This window comes from Apiospora hydei (genome assembly GCF_038363865.1).
Source record: "Apiospora hydei strain CBS 114990 chromosome Unknown utg000009l_segment0_segment0, whole genome shotgun sequence".
Lineage (NCBI taxonomy): Eukaryota > Fungi > Ascomycota > Sordariomycetes > Amphisphaeriales > Apiosporaceae > Apiospora > Apiospora hydei.
In genome coordinates this window covers 6,759,754-6,775,775 of record NW_027117368.1, presented here as the reverse complement: position 1 = coordinate 6,775,775, position 16,022 = coordinate 6,759,754, and the positions used below count along the sequence as shown (strand labels likewise).

General features: G+C 54.6%; 7 protein-coding genes across 7 annotated transcripts; 3 read left to right on the top strand and 4 right to left on the bottom strand.

Annotated features, from left to right (window-relative positions):
• Window positions 1-884: 884 nt before the first annotated feature.
• PG997_013937 (frag1 dram sfk1 family protein) lies at window positions 885-1,846 on the top strand (the record flags this gene model as incomplete). The annotated part of the gene is made up of 2 exons (XM_066818251.1): window positions 885-917; window positions 1,007-1,846. 2 exons carry the CDS (start codon window positions 885-887, stop codon window positions 1,844-1,846), a joined length of 873 nt encoding a protein of 290 aa, XP_066663943.1.
• Window positions 1,847-2,690: 844 nt separating this feature from the next.
• Window positions 2,691-5,287, bottom strand: PG997_013936 (uncharacterized protein; the record flags this gene model as incomplete). The annotated part of the gene is made up of 3 exons (XM_066818250.1): window positions 2,691-3,577; window positions 3,637-5,139; window positions 5,242-5,287. The coding sequence occupies 3 exons, from the start codon at window positions 5,285-5,287 to the stop codon at window positions 2,691-2,693; spliced, it is 2,436 nt and encodes an 811-aa protein (XP_066663942.1).
• Window positions 5,288-7,650: 2,363 nt separating this feature from the next.
• On the top strand, window positions 7,651-8,893 carry PG997_013935 (protein-tyrosine phosphatase-like protein; the record flags this gene model as incomplete). Its single annotated transcript, XM_066818249.1, has 4 exons — window positions 7,651-7,739; window positions 7,942-8,043; window positions 8,098-8,280; window positions 8,365-8,893. 4 exons carry the CDS (start codon window positions 7,651-7,653, stop codon window positions 8,891-8,893), a joined length of 903 nt encoding a protein of 300 aa, XP_066663941.1.
• A 191-nt stretch (window positions 8,894-9,084) lies between these two features.
• On the bottom strand, window positions 9,085-9,501 carry PG997_013934 (uncharacterized protein; the record flags this gene model as incomplete). Its single annotated transcript, XM_066818248.1, has 1 exon — window positions 9,085-9,501. One exon carries the CDS (start codon window positions 9,499-9,501, stop codon window positions 9,085-9,087), a length of 417 nt encoding a protein of 138 aa, XP_066663940.1.
• A 26-nt stretch (window positions 9,502-9,527) lies between these two features.
• On the bottom strand, window positions 9,528-10,422 carry PG997_013933 (tRNA(Thr) (cytosine(32)-N(3))-methyltransferase; the record flags this gene model as incomplete). Its single annotated transcript, XM_066818247.1, has 2 exons — window positions 9,528-9,868; window positions 10,089-10,422. The coding sequence occupies 2 exons, from the start codon at window positions 10,420-10,422 to the stop codon at window positions 9,528-9,530; spliced, it is 675 nt and encodes a 224-aa protein (XP_066663939.1).
• A 460-nt stretch (window positions 10,423-10,882) lies between these two features.
• Window positions 10,883-11,665, top strand: PG997_013932 (cyclase dehydrase family protein; the record flags this gene model as incomplete). The annotated part of the gene is made up of 1 exon (XM_066818246.1): window positions 10,883-11,665. One exon carries the CDS (start codon window positions 10,883-10,885, stop codon window positions 11,663-11,665), a length of 783 nt encoding a protein of 260 aa, XP_066663938.1.
• An 804-nt stretch (window positions 11,666-12,469) lies between these two features.
• Window positions 12,470-14,760, bottom strand: PG997_013931 (uncharacterized protein; the record flags this gene model as incomplete). Its single annotated transcript, XM_066818245.1, has 4 exons — window positions 12,470-12,994; window positions 13,048-14,370; window positions 14,468-14,681; window positions 14,753-14,760. 4 exons carry the CDS (start codon window positions 14,758-14,760, stop codon window positions 12,470-12,472), a joined length of 2,070 nt encoding a protein of 689 aa, XP_066663937.1.
• Window positions 14,761-16,022: the final 1,262 nt, after the last annotated feature.

Sequence of the window (16,022 nt, the reverse complement as noted above, 5' to 3'; positions counted from 1 at the left end):
ATCCCTGACAGAAGAACTTTGCCTTTACTTGACCTGATTCCCTCGAGCTTTCTTAAATCCTCGCACCCATGGGATTCATTCTGGCATTTAACCCCGAGCCAGGACCCCGAGTGAAATGCCAACACTCCAGCAGGCTAAGCATTCGGAGTTGCAGCTCAATAGCCCCGAAGTCCCCTGCACTAGGCCAAACACGTACCACAGTTCCCGCAGGATCTGCAGATGGCGCTCCATTGGCGAGTTAGGCTGGGAAGAAATCCCAATTTTTCCATCCATCTTGAAACCTGACGTCATTTCTACGCTGACGGGCTGAGTAGTTTCGCTCAGCCCGGTAGGACAAGACGCAGAGCGTATGTAATCAGTAGGAAGAAAAAAAAGAGAGAAAGTCCTTCTGCTTAGTGCTTAGAAAGATGGATGGTAGTACCACACGCACGAAGTCCCGAAGAAGCCGCTGAGATTAGCTGCTGTTCGGGTCCTTCAGAAAGAACTGCCGCCCGCCCAAGAACCCGCCCAACTACGACCTACTACTACGCGCCAGCCCAGCGCTACCTATGTAATCATGGCAATCTCCCCCGTATGACGAAACCAGTTTCGCAGGCCCTGTCAACCTGTCAGACCGGGGGAGCAGGTGAGGTCATAATATCTGGACAACCCTATCCGTTTTAATCAGCAAAAGAAGGCTGCGCGCTCTTTTCTCATTTTTTACAATTTGCCAATACATACATGCAAAGGAAAAACCGAGATCCTTCCTGAGATCCTATGCTGGATACACTCCGCTGTATATTATCGCCTTGATACTGCTGTTTGCGCTTGGCAAACAGACAGACAGTCACTCGCTCAGCTTTTTTCAATTTCCCCTGTAACAACAAACAAACAACAAAGCAATCATGGCGACATATCGTGCACATTTCCCCTACTGGGTAGGTCCATCATTACATTCACTCTTGATGCCCCGAAACGGCGCAAGACAATTACAGAGAACCCTGGCTAACATAATGATGCCTCCCAGGTATTGCCCTTGATATCCGGAGTCATGTGGCTGGCGACCCTGTTGGGCCTGCTCATCTACTGGATCGTCGACACGCACCGCGTCAAGTACCCCTCGATGCAGGGCGACCAGACCATCGCCTACATCTCGGACGTCGGCGCGTCGGAGCTCAAGCCCCTCTTCGTGACGGGCTGCATCATCACGACCATCTTCCTGGACCTCTCCTTCGGCGCCGACCGTTGGCTCCGCCACCGCGGCCGCCTCGTCCCCAACGTGAGCCGCACCGAGAAGGTGCTGTCGGGCCTGACCATCGTCTTCGCCTTCGTCGGCACCATCGGCCTCACCTGCCTCTCCGGCTTCGACACGGCCCACTACCACACCCTGCACGACATCTTCCTGCTGCTCTTCATCGCCGGCTACCTGCTCTCCGCCGTCTTCATCTGCTGGGAGTACCAGCGCCTCGGCATCAAGTACCGCGAGCACCGCGTCCTGCGCATCTCCTTCTGGATCAAGCTCACCTTCATCATCGTCGAGTTCCTGCTCGCCGTCGCCTTCGCCGCGACCAACTTCCTGAAGCGCTACGACGACGCCGCCATCATCGAGTGGGTCGTCTCCTTCGTCTTCTCCTTCTACGTCTTCTCCTTCTTCGTCGACCTCTGGCCCGCCCGCTACACCGCCAACGGCCGCGGCTTCAAGACCACCGGCATGAACGCCAGCTCCGCCGAGATGGCCGAGGCCGAGCAGAGCAACCTCGACCACCCCGCCAGCGGCAGCGGCGGCGGCGGCGTCGGTTCGCGCTATACCGAGGACAGCCAGCGGCCGCTGCATACGGGTCGCGTGGGGCCCGGCGCCAACTTCTAGAAAATCTTGGCTCCGACCCGATCCGATCGGCAAGACTAAACACAACAACATTAAAACTTCCTATTATACAACATCCGATATACCTATAGAATGAGAAGAGCCACAGGACATGAAGGAAAAGCATACGACGAACACGAATACGATAAGCGACTGCGGGACGAGATACCAATTTTGTATATGGGCTGTATTGATCATGACAACATTCGGCATGGCGTTCCGGATCAGCATGGGTTTGCATCAACAGCATAGAGCGAGATTACAGATCTGATAGAACGACTGAGATTTCAATAATTAATCATTTAATCACCACCTATTCTAATCTGTCTTTGCCATGTATACGATATAGTTTGATCCTACAGCACAGTGAAAATGCCCCGTGGTCGGGACAAGAGTATTCGCAACTCCTGTACATGATTCGTGTTGCAAAACGCTCTCCGCATCATTATTAATAACCTATAGTAACACTGGCGATCACGAAAATGACACCAAACACTGTTGCCGGGTGCCCACCTCTCGTTTACTTAAATCCTTGTTCGTTCAATACGTCCACGACGCGACCTGCATACAGAAAGGGGTCTAGCCAGCGAAGTTCCGTCCCCCCCCACCAACACTTATGAAACGAACCGTAAAGCAACCGCCAAGATGTAATATACATACATAGAAATATCCGATTTCATAACCCATTTCCCTGCCCAAACTTGTACCAATCTTACACCTAAGCCACCCACTGCACCATCGTTTTCCTTAAGAAAGTAGTGTGGATTAATTCAAATTAGGAGAAGAGGTAAGAAGACTCCGTAGTGAAGAAGAGAGAGAAATAATCAGTGTCTGAGACTCCACCAAATCATATAATCTCCAGGAACCTCGAGTCCCGGTTGGGACTATGACTCTTCCTCGACGCCGGATCCCCCATCGGACGCGGCGGGCTCAACCCCCCCGCCCCGTTGGCGGAGGAATGACTGATCACCGGTGCCACGTCATGGAAGTACTCGTCTTCGCTGGAGCTGCTCATGGGCGAGACAGCTTCCTGGTTGGCAAGGCTCACGGATGGCGCCAGCGAATGGCCCGGCGAGGAGGATGAAAAGACGTCCTGCTGCTGCTGTGATGACTGTCTCCCGGCCATCGCTACAGCGTGGACGCTGTTGCTACTACGAGCATTGTTAACACTGGCCGTGCTCCCGTTCTGCGACGACGAGCCAAAACCCGTCAATGCCGCACCGCCGATGAATTGTCTCTTGCCTTTTTCCTTTGGCTTAGTAGTTGTGTTGTTATCCTGCTGCTCAACGTCCGACTTGGATCCCCGGTGGAAGTGCGATTTGAACCAAGACCTCACCCGGATCGTGGGAGATTTGTCCCCAGAGGATCCGCTCGACTTGGTTCTGTGCTTCCGGATGGCGGACGCATCCGGCATGTCAAGGTCATGCTCCGCACGTGTGGTGGCGGCGCCCTCCGTGGGGGGCTCAGGGGTGGTGATGGTGGCAGGTGCAGGTGCGGGAACCCTGACCGGTTGACCAGCATCGTTCAGTTCGACCCGCTCGATCGGCGCGATTTCCTCCTCGCGCGGCGCCGCCACTTCGGTGGGAGCTGCCACTGCGACGGCCGCAGACTTGCGCTTTTCTTCCTTGGCAAGACGCTTCTGCTCGGCTCTAGCAGCCTTCTCTTCTTCCTTCTTGGCCTTGGCCTCCGCTTTCTCCTCCTGCCTCCGCTCTTTGGCTTCTTGCTTTTCTTGCTCTACTCGAGTGTTAGCCAAACCGACGGGCATCTCCTAAACACCGAAAGATTTCACGTACCTTTCAACTTTTTGTTGATGTCATTGACTTCCTGTTCCCTTTGCCTCTCGATCTCTTTCTCTTCCTTCTGACGCTCCTCTTCCAGCTTCTGTTCTGCCAACCTGGCATGCTCTTGCTCCGCCCGTTCGTTGATCTCGTCGATGACCGGCTGTACCCTGCTCGCGGCGATCGCATCGATGTCCTCCTGCTCCATGTACTTACCAGCACCAAGGTCGATCTTGCCGTGCTTGCTGAGTCGGTCGTCGCTGCGCAGCTGGGCCGCAGCATAGGCCTTGGAATCCCATGAAGTCTTGGTCGAGGGCGGTATCATGCCCGTCTCCTTGGCAATCTTTTCATCCATACCCTTTAGGCGCGCCGAGACGTTCCTCTGTGCGGCCGCCATGAGAGCGTCGCGATCATGCTGCCGCTTCTGCTGGTCCACCTGAGACACTTTGCTGTTGAAGATAGACATCTGGCGACGAATCTGCTCGGACCGCTCGCGATCATTGCGGATGTCACCCTCGCTGGAGGATCGCCTCCTAGTAAGCTTTCCTCTCATGTTGGTTTTCCGTGGCGACTGGCCTTGCCCATAATAGTCCTTGTAGTTTCGACTTGACATGTCGATCTCCAGCTTGGCCAGCCTCGCCTGTGCAGCCTTGTAGGCGGCATCCTGTAGGCTGTTGAACTGCATAGGGGGCGCTTGATCGTCGTCGCTGAGGCTGCTGGACCTGCGCCGCCGCGAGTGCGGGGCTGCGTCTCTTTGGCTTTGTGTCTTCTTGGTCTGGTCGATGACCTTTTGTTGCTGGTCGAACATCTTCTTGGCCATAGCGAGGGCGGAGGCGTGTAACACATCCTCCCGCCGTTGCTCGTCTACCACGGGCTGGACCGGTGGTTTCGACGTAAACATCTGGCGGTTCATGTGCACAAACGGCGTCGCGCCAGCAGTCTCTTTCGGGGACGCGGATGCTTTCGGCTTGTGCGCAGCTGTTGCGGCCTTCAGCGCATTGGCGGCGGCGTTGGACTCGTCCGGGTAGGCCTCCTGCTTCTTGGCGGCAGAAGGTAAGGTGTTGGCGCGCGAGCGTCTGGTGGTGGTCGGGGTAGCCATGGCGCCTTTGGCAGCAACAAGTGAGCGCTGTCGGTCGATGGGCACGGAGGCGTGGGGATTTCGTCGAGAGGATCGGTCGGCGTTGAAGGCTGATGTGGCTGCTGTGTGGCCGTGGTCGGTCGCAGAAGGTTTCCCGCTCTCTGCGCTTCGGGTAGCAGCCTTATGGGCAAGCAGGGCCGCCTGCGCACCGTGGTCGCTAGGTTTGGGGGCCCAGGCAGTAGCCATCTGGTGGTCTTTGGCAAGCACGGCAGCAGCGGAAGCCGAGGCCGACCTATCCGGGGTCCAGATCTCAGGTGACTTCTTACTCTGCCAACCTAAAGAAGCAGCAGCGCTGGCAGCAGAACCGTTTGGCGCGAGTCCTGTCGAGGGGTAGCTGGGCAGGTCTCGCGGTTGCGCATATACCAGTCGGCCGTGGTGACCTTGAAGGTTGAAGTTAATACTTAATACTTTAATATGGGTGGAGGCAGGATGGAGAGCCCTCCCTGCAAAAAGGGCTAAATATGGCAATGGGAGAGTCTCACCTGCAGGTATAGTGGAGGTGTCGTCATGGGTTTGTTGGACCTGCATTTTAATTGGCACGGGCTGCGCGAAGCAACCTTGGAATACCGGTAAATCTTCTAAGAATAAAGGGCTGGGCTCTCTGTAAGCGACCCGGATCTGCAGTTCCCAAGTCCCTTGTCCCGTTGTATTGCCCACAAAGGTCCCGCCTCCGAGGTTTCCTTTCAGGTGGAGGCCGTGATGGGGATTCGATATTCCCCGAATGCGCGAAACGTCCAATCAGCGATGCGCCGTGGGTTGCCTGCTCAGTCACCACCTCTGGTGATTCTTAGAAACGGTATGTAGAGTTCGTGGCTAGGCAGGTAGGGTTCGCTTATGCGTGTCTATGTGTGTGCGCGCAGGTGTCTCTGGATGCGTAAGTAGGTTTGCTGATGTGTGTGACACCGGACGAAGTGCGTTTTTCCGCAGTCATTTGCCGAAAAAGAAGAAGCAAGGGGAATTCCAGCATGATCTCGTCAGCGGCAGTGTATAATTAAGTACTACGGACACTGGCAATCATCGCAGCGGTCGAAGATGCAGTGTGGACTGCACTAGGCTGGATGCGACGGGAGGCCCTTCACCCAACCCATGGGCTAGCGGTGGCCTTGAGTCCTAAGACAGTACCGTCATGATTGTGTTAGACAGGCCTTAGTCCCCTTTCACGGCGATGGTGTTTGGCACGCTGGCTTAGATCTGTCTTGGGTGTCTGGTTCTGCCTGCGGCCATTGGGCCTCCTGGCCTCCTGGCCTCCTGCGCAGAATTCGAGTGCGAGGCTTGGAGCTTACTTTTGCTTGGACAGGATCTCTTGACGTCACTCGACAGGCTCTCCGGTCTGGACATGCAGTAGGGCCCACCCCTGATCATGGTGGAGTGGAGCCTCTAGGATCGTTCGGGATGCAATCCTGGTCTCCTTGGATGGAAGACACTGATCACAGAAAAGCCACCACGTCCATTCCACCCAGCTCCTAGCTGCTCAGGGGGCCGGCAGACCGGTAATCGAGGTGGTAGGAGGGTATCAGATCAGGGACCTTGGAGACGCACCAATTGGTTTTGACTCTATCTAGAGAAGTATATTTTGTATCTGCCGAACATACCATTCCTTCTTTTCTGAGGTGCGTAGTGACTACTGTGATATTGTTGATGATAGGCCCTCCTGTAGCACCAGACTCATGTCCAGAATTCCATACATATATGCTTGTCTGAACAAACACCATCTATCAGTTTCTGATATCGATCACCTGGACAGAACCCGACAGGCCATGTACTTAGGTAATGACGCGTGGTGGGGGGATTCGCACGAACGACATGGGAATCCCTGGTGGTTAGCAGCCATCTGGGGGCTTTTAGCCAGAACAAGGGCCCCTTCACCGTTTCCCGCATGCCGCCCGCTTCTGTTCAATATTGATTTTTTTACTACATACCTCTTTACTTGCAACCGCTCGGAGATTCTGCCGAATGGGCATCTTTCAGGTGACACTACAAATGCAGGTGGCAGCGTGCGCATCGCCATTGGCAACCGGCAGAAGAAACGGGCTTTGGATCTGTCATTTTCCCAGTCTTCATGCACCGAGAACGACGGCGGGCAAGATTTTGCAGTGGTATGACTGTTTATTCCTGTTCTGAGATGAGAGCTCTCTTTTCCTCAATGCAGGTTGTGGAATGCCAATCTGACGTTCCCAGCTGGAAGAGCTGTGTCACACAAGAAAAGAAAAACCATTGCTCTCACGGTGGAAGGATTCCGCGTTTTGTTTGTTTTCCAGCATTTGCCAAGGCCTCCAGAGTCCAAATAAGCAACACACCCCTTGACATGACGATCGACATAATGGATGGGATAGCACTGTTAGCCGTCCGTACTACATACTGTAGCTGCGCGCCAAAAGCAGCTGTCACCTGCAACTTCAGCTCCAGCCGAGCTTCAGTTCGAACAAACATCCGAAGTTGCTGAAACCGAGCGTTTGATGTTTCAAGGTCCATGTCTAAGGGTATTTCCTTAAGTAATCAGGCCCACCGGTATTCGACTGGGTGAATAGCCGCGACATTCGGTTTTCATATTGATATATTTGGTATTTTGATAAATGGAGATCAAGTCGTTTTTGGGAAGCTGAAATGATCTACGTTCTTGCTTCAGCCCTGTGGTTCTGCGTAAAACCTGCCTGTAAGAAAGCGGAGACGAAAGTGCGTGCATCTGATGACCCCCCTGCTTGTAAGCGAAAAAATACGTCAAAGTAGATCCGGCCCAGCCAACGAACGTACTTCCAAGAAAAACTGCGGTATAGTCGTCACAGCCAAAAAAGCTGCAGCCATACTCACGCCAGATACGGCCAAGAGAACCCGCCAATCTTACGTTTTCTCATTGTATCGGCAATTCACTGACTGCATCATATCTTGGCAACATGGGCGAAATGGACCATAATACAATTCTCGACAACGTCCAGAACTTTCGAGACGTTGGCCAAACCGTTAATACCCAATGTGGAAAGAGGTAAACAAACCTCTATCCCTGCGGCTATCGATATCCGAGAAAGACCTGAAACTAAACCGTGGTGTTCCATCACATAGACTTGTTCGAGAGGGGGTCTTTTTCCGATCAGCACGGCCAGGTGAGTGCTTCTTATACAACCCCCCAGTCACGTGGCTGCCTCATCCCTTGGGATATAGTATCGTACATGAAGCTTTCTTTCTAGAGTGCTGACGCCAAGTACCTTTGAAGATGATGCCAGCCCGGAGGACCGCCGCAAACTGAAGGATGAATACGGTATCAAGACAGTGATAGACTTGCGAACCAAGTATATGTTCTCTCGTTCTTGACCTCTTAAGATAGCAGCTGACCCATTCCCCAGAACCGAACATGTCAAGCAAGCCGAGAAGCGCCAAGCCGACCTCAAAGTCCCGGCCCTTCTCCAATCCAACGCCGCCCTAGCCGAACCCGTCCAGATCCCCGGGCTGCGGTACCTCGAGATCAAGATCACGGGCGGCAAGTTCGAAAAGTTCCTCATCAGCCAGCTATCCTGGCTCGGGTTTTTGTGAGTAGTATCCGTCCTGGACACACATACTAACTTGCCCCAATCCGTATATACGAAATAATATACTGATCAGTCTCCACAAAGCAAACTCATCTTCCTCTACACCCTCGGCCAACGCATCGCCGCCATCCGCATCATGAGCCAAGAAGTCATGCTCCCGCGCGGCCTCGTGGGCATGGGCCTCGACACCCTCGACCACTCGGGCGCCGACATCCTCGAGGCCCTGAACGCCTTCCTGGAACCACCTCCCGCTCCCGCTAGCACTAGCGGCGGCGACGGTCCTTCCCTCCCTATCCTGGTCCACTGCACCCAGGGCAAGGACCGGACGGGCCTCATCGTCGCCCTCGTCCTTATGACTCTGGGCGTGCCGCTCGAGGCCATCAGCCACGACTACCTTCTGACGCAGCAAGCCCTCGAGGCGGACCGTGAGACTCGCATCGCCGAGATCGAAGAGATCGGCCTGACGCCCGATTGGGGCGACTGCCCTCCCGACTTTGTCGCCAGGATCCACGACCACCTCGAGAGCCAATATGGTGGTGTTGCAGCTTACCTAGATAGCATGGAGTTTGGTAGCGACAAGCGGCGCAGGTTAGTCGAGGTACTAGGCGCATGATTACGTGTACATGGGCGTGGGCAGCTCGAGTTAAATCGCCGTTGTCTGATAGTACATATTCTCATACAATAGGCATTTTAGGCACGTCAAACGTAACATCGTACGGGATAGGGATAGGCACGATCCAGGATGCACAGAAGGTAACGAATCATCAAGTACGAAGGAAAATTGGTGTTGCTGGAAAATGATGTCTATTTCTTTCTAAAACGACCTTGCATCCAGCACCGATACATCTTCAACTGCTTGGCTCTATTTACCAAGAGTCTTCGGTCAACGCCAAGGTTTTCTATATCGAAAAGTTCTTTCGGTTCCGTCGTCTCGGCGGCGGGTGATGAATCTTCACCCTCCGTGGGCCTCATGTTGGGCAGAGTCTCGCCCTTCCATATCTTGGCGAGCTCGTCTTCTTCGAAGAAGTAGACGCGCGTACCGTCACCACGGATGTAAAAGTTCTCATCCAGGTATCGACCCTTCTTGAACCGGACCTGCGCGAGATCACCTCTTCCATAGTCACGGAAGCAGACTTCGCCGCCGGGCTTGAGGACACGGTAGATGTTTTGAACGGCCTTCTTCCACTGCAACGGGGATAGGGCAGAGAAGATGAAGATCATGACTACGACATCTACTGAGCCTTCTCCTAATCCAGGGGAAGCTCATCACTTGCAACATCCCACACATCAGCTTGCATGTGCTCGGTGTTGTACTCTTCATGACCACGCATGACTTCCACGGCCTTCTTGGAGAAGTCGCACGCGTGTACCTTGAGCTTAGGGTTCTTGTTGTTTGCCAGAATAGGAAAGGCCGTGTTACCGGCGCCAGCACCGACTTCCAGGACTACTACGGGACCAGCATCTTCCTCAGTGACCTTACCCAGGATAGGGAACTCTTGTTGTAGCCACTTGCGGTTCTTGAAGAAGTTGGCCGTGTTGTTCTTGTAGAAAAGGTTCCACCATTTGGCAGGGTCCGAATTGAATCTGGCTGATAAGAAAGTTAGCACGAGGCTTTTCTGCAATGGTCAAGTGACGAGAGAGTTGTGTTTGGCTTGATAAGTCAGATGGGAGCGAAAGACATTTGCTATTACAGTTTGTCATCATCTTAATCAGATGAACTATGCGATTGTTGGGAATCATCACCCAAGCCAGGGTTGTATGGGGGAATGTGTGGTAAGTGAGTGGTAGTAGAGGGATTCGTGACTTACTCTTGTCAAAGTCGGAGACTGGCGACTCGCGTTGCTTCTGGAATTGCTCCTCAGCGTACTCCTTGTAGGTGTCGTCAGTCTCCACGTGATCCCACGCATTGAACTCGAAGACGTTGTCATCTTGTTGCAGGAAGCGGGACCCGAACTGGAAGGGATCTGTCCGCTTCATGTTGTGCTGAGGATCATGGCTCCGGTGCGGTGGTAGCGAGGTAGCCGCGGCAGCCTCGACGGCAGGAGAGACACCCTGCTCTTCCAGCGCGAGCGTGGAGGCCTTGTCTGCCAGCTCTTGCTCGGTCGAGGCAGGCGGCAGCTCACATGCAGCGGCGGAAGCCATATCGAATGAAATAAAAATGCACTCTCAGTATGTCACTGAAGCGATGGGTGTTTCACGACCAACTTCTCGATCCCATGCTGGCAAGCTGACAATCGGCGCAAAAGGCTTCTTGTTTCTTTGCTGAGTTGGGAGGAAGAAGTTTTCTCAGGGTGGAAAAAAATAATGAAAGCACTTTTGAGGAAGCCAGCTAGGTGGGGCGCGGGGGCCACCAACCAGATCGTGGCTGGCCGAGCAAAGATGCGATTTATCTGTGGCTGGAACTTTTTATCGATTGCGAAGCCGAGATCGCATCGAGAAAGACTTGCGACAGTAGCACGATTATGGTCGACGCCACGATCTTTGGTTTTCCATGATTCGGAGGAAACAATTGAGTCAGTCGCTAATAATGTATCCATAACGACAAAAGTCACTCGTTACTTGTAAATCTCGTAGACAACCTCTCCACCCAATCCAACACAGCATGGCGACGACAAGCCTCAGGCCCTGCGCCCAGCGGCTCGCCCGCAATGCGCCTCGAGCCGTCGCACGACCTTGGATGCCTTCAATCGCCCACCAAACCCGCCGCGGCTTTCTCAACATCCCCGGCCTCTCCATGCCCGACGCCAACAGTCCCCCACAGCACCTAACGGCCCGGCGCACGCTCCCCTACGCCTCGGACCGGCTGTACGAGATCATCGCCGACATCGACAGCTACCCGCGGTTCCTACCCTACTGCGCCTCGGCGCGAGTGACACGCTGGACGGACCCGGCGCCTCTGCCCTCTTCTTCGTCATCATCACCGGGAGGAGAAAACACCGCCCAAACCCAAAGACGTTGGCCCGCGCAAGCCGATCTCACCGCAGGTTGGGGCGGTCTGCAGGAGACGTACACGAGCCGAGTCTTCTGCGTCCCGGGGCGGATCGTCGAGGCGATCTCCGGCGAGGCAGGCCCCGAGATCCCCGCCGCGGAGCTGGAACGCCTGGGCCTGCGGGATCCGGGCCCTGGGGCCGGCATAGGCGGGGGCCGTGGGGGCGTCTTCAAGAGCCTGGTGACGCGCTGGACGGTGCGGCCGCTGCCGAATACGGACACGACGGGGGAGGCAAAGGTCGACTGGAGCGAGGTGGACCTGAGCCTCAGGTACCGGTTCTCAAATCCGTTGTACGCCGCGGTCAGCTCGGCCGTCGCGGACAAACTGGCGCCCATCATGGTGGAAGCCTTTGTCAAGGAGGCACACCGTGTGCTGGGTAACCCTAGGAAATCATGAACCTCTGGGGGAAGTTGAGAGCAATCGAATGAGGCTGTACCTCTCGAACCCTCTACTAGCTAGACTGTACAGTGTCAGCTCCAACAACAGTAGCATAGAGGCACATTTTTAGAACCACGCATTGGCGACGGAGTTTGGACACGAGAGGGTTGGAATTGTTTTGAATTGTATTTATTTGACTCGTGTTTGACTCGAAACTCCATGGTTGTACCACTCCACTGTATAGATATAAAAAAAGAAGACACCAGTCAAAGACACTCAACCATCGTATACTCCCCAACATGACTCATGCTTGCCTAAACGCCCCTTGTTCCTCGTATCATGGCCCCGTAAATCTCATTGTAAAAGCCAACGCTTCCACTTCAACATGTCTCGTCTCGTCTCGCCTCCTCCCAAATAGTCAGATCCAAATAAAATAGAATTGGCGATTATTCAGACCACCAGCTCCAGGGGGCGGTGGCAGGTAAATGTTCAACCAATTCGACGTAGAAGTACCCAGGACAGATTAGTGGTCATCGCCAGTCCGCAACCGCCTTTGAAAGAAACCAGACAAGCTACTCCTGTCCCAGAACAATGATCAGACTGTCTTTAGCCGGGGTATAATGCCATAAATCAGTAAGCAAAGAAAAGAAGGTCTCGAAACTATAAAATAGATGAGACAGAATATATGCAGTAAATTCGACAATTTCCGACGTGGCTTTGGCACCCATCATCCGTGGGTTACGCTGAAAGCTACTTTCGTCTAGAAGAGGAAGGGTCAGTAACGGCCGATAGAGAACGCCGAAAAGGATAGATGCTATTGACTTACGAGGACTTCTTCGGCTTGGTTTGTTTCCCCGCCATAAATTGCAAAAAGCCACCGGCAGCAGGTTTTGGTGCCTTTTTCTTGGACGACTTCTTCTCTACTTGAATAATGCGAGGATCCATGCCACCTGGGCGCATTGCTGGATGTGGAGGTGGTGGAGGGGCGCCATGTTGTCCGTGGTGGTCGGGATGATGCCCTCCCATCGGTGGACCGGGCGGGCGCTGTCCTCCCATACCCATGGGCATCCCATGCATACCAGGACGGCCAGGCATAGGCATCCCGGGAGCTCTAACCCCAGGAGGCACACCGCCGGGCCGACCTGCCAAGTGGGCTGCTGGGTTGGGTTGTCTGTCCATCGGCCACATATGCATCGTGATGGCCCAATCGGGTTCGATCACTTTATCCCAGACCTGGGGGAGAATGATCTCGCCATCGGGACCAAGGAGATCGTAGTGGCCAGCTTGTACATGTGGTCCAATAACGTCGACATGCAAGAAGGCTTGCTTGATGAGCTCTTCCATGCCCTATAATTATGTTAGCCATGTGTCAATCAACGAATAGGGATGCCGATTCTTACCTGCCAAGTCTGACATATGTGGAAGGGGAAGCTGAACTTCCTCCCAACAGCATCCTTGAATCGAATGGGAGCCTTGTCTTTACCCATTGATTTCTTGTTCGCTTCCTCGGCCTTCTGTTTGGCTTCCTCCAAGAGCCTGTTCTTGTAAGCATCTTCCTCCTTCTTTTTCTCTGCTTCGGCGGCTGCGGCATCCTCCGCATCCTTCTTCTCCTTTTCCACCTTTGCCCGCGCCTCGAGGTCTGCTTTCAGTTTGGCTTCAGCCTCGAGATTCTTGCGCCATTCGGCTTCCTCGTCGGCCTTCTTCTTGGCAGCGGCCTCGGCCTCCTCCTTTGCCCTGAGGGCAGCTTCAAGTTTGGCTTGGGCCTGAGCCTCGGCCAGAGCGGCAGCTTCAGCTTCCTTCTTCTTCCTCTCTTCTTCGGCTTTGCGTTCCGCCTCGAGCTTGTCACGGGCTTCTCTCTCTGCTTTGGCCACAGCCTCTGCTGCGGCTTTGGCTCGCTCCTCGTCGGCCTTGCGTTCTGCTGCAAGCATATCTCGCGCGTTTCGCTCTGCCTGGGCAATAGCTTCTGCTGCAGCTTTTGCGCGTTCGGCCTCGGCCTTCTTTTCCGCCTCAATGGCTTCCCGAGCGGCAATTTCAGCTTCTCTCTTAGCCTCCTCAATCTGCTTCTTGGCATTCTCTAGAGCGATTGCTCTCTCTTCTGCCCTGGCCTTTTCTTCTCGGGCCATCTCTTCCATTTTCCTCCTGAAAGCATCTTCGGCCTCGGCGCGTATCTTGGCTTCCAGCTCTCGTTGCTTTGCATCGGCTTCCGCCTTAGCTTGCGCAGCTTCGATCTCTGCGAGTTTCTTCTTCATTGCCTCCTTTTCGGGATCTTCCTTGGGGGGCTCTGGTGGTGGGGCCGGCGTACGAGGAGCAGGCGTACGAGGAGCAATGTCCGTTGGTGGGGGAGGAGGAGGAGAAGCCCATTGCTGATATTGTTGCATGGCTTGAGGCATTGGGTACTGGCCACCACCGTTGAAGTATTGCCCTCCAGGGTACGGCATCATTTCACCACCACCACCCCAGCCACCCCTGTGGTCATTGCCAAAGTAACCTCCGCCAGGGGCAGCGTTGTTTGCCGCGAAGGGGTTGTACTGGTTTCCGTACGGCACCATCTGCTGCTGCCCTCCATACGGGGCTGGAGGACCGTAGGCGCCAGCATGGCTTGGTGGTGCATACGGCCCCGGATGCTGACCACGACCACCGTAGTAACCGACTGGGCCTGGGCCGCTGGCGCCCCTAGGCCCCCACTGGGGCCCCGAAGGGAGCGCGCGGCCCGTAGTATGGGTCTTCAGAATCCAGACTGGGCTCTGGGTTCGGCGCGACGTGCCGAAAACCGGAATGAGCCCTTGCTTGGACGACGTGACGGCGGACCGGTTGGCGAACCGTGGCTCTAGATTGTGCCCAGCTGCTCTGTGCAGGACCGGGTGCGGTTGAGGCTGAGTCGTTGGGATCAAGGTCGTCGTCTTCCTCTTGGGAATCCGTCCAGTCTTCGTTTTCGTCCTCTTCTTGCTCTTGCGACGACCAGGAGTCTTCTTGGCTTGAAGACCAATTGCCGGGAGGATCAGCGTGGTAAGTTCGAACGTTGTACCCTCTGCCTCTGAACCACCAAGTATCAAGTCAGTCGCCGTGCGCGGATGCGGGGTCTTTGGGTTCGTGGTGGGCACCTACGAAGACATGAGGAGTCAAGTGAAATGTGACTGTCCTTCACTACCGACGCTTCCTCTCAAGAAAGCCGGGGCAAAGATTGGCTCCAAGGGGAATGGAGACAGAAACTCTAGGAGATAGGACCGCCCTTTCTGTGTGAGCGGTTAGAAACACCGCGCTTATGGTTGAGTTTCGAGCTGGCTCGTGGTTGGATGCGCACAACAACAAGCAAGTGTCGCGAAACCGAGTCGGCGCCGCTAAAATTGTAATTGGCTAGAACTGCTCGACAACTAGTTCGAGGAGGCGGCGAGGGTTGGTGGGAGGAGAGAGAAATTGGCGGTTGGCGGCGGTAGTGTTGTTGTTATTGTTGTTGTCTCTCCCGAGTGGCGGGTAGGTTAGGGTAGGCAGGCAGGCAGGTAGGCAGGTGTGGGTGTCCCGAGGCCTTGGTCAGAATTTGGAGATTGGGCTGTAAGTGAAGAAGCAATATGGGAAATTGGTTCGAATTTCGGGCGTGCTATCGAACTCAAAAAGGGCCACAAAGATTAGGGACCAGGCGGTGGGAAAATGGAACCGAGAAAAAGCAAGCAAGGAGCAGGTTTCCTTCTTCGAGAGCCGGTGGTTTTGTATCGCAAGCAGGCAGGTGTTTGGATGGGAGGGAGGAATAATCGCGGGGAGACGAATTCGTAGCAAGGTGACGGACGGGCTTCAGTGTGTGTAAGTGAGCGCTGGAGGGAAGATCCCGGCTGCTTTGCACAAGTTGGGTCGCAAAGGGCAGAAACCGACGAAAATGTTTGGGTAAGGTAAAGAGGCAATTGGGTCTTATTGACCGGCCCCCCTCGTCGGCTTTTTTTTTTCTCTCTCGTCTCTGCTCTCTCAGTGCTGCTTGTCTCGCTTCAGTCAAGGCGCGGGCTGGGTTAGGCAGTCCAGTCCCAGGCCGGTCCAATGTCCAATGTCCAATGTCCCCTCCAGTCCAATCCAGTTCCGTCCCCCAGGCCAGTCTGCGCGGTGAGCACTCCGCTGCAACAAAACGGACACACGGGCGACTGCAGGTGCCCACTCGCCAGCTTGTTATGCGATTAAGCCGAAAAGCACAATCCTTGTTTGGCAGAAGTATGTGTATTGGGGTATCAGCACAGATCAATAGATGCAAATGGGGAGTAGTAGGTAACAATAATGTCGGTACATAGGCAGGTGGTAGGTGACGCGGGGATCGTCAGGAGGAGGCACCAGATCAAGCCCTTGCGGTCTATCACTGTATGTCTCTCTTCGGTCCCCTCTCGCGCGGATGGCAAAA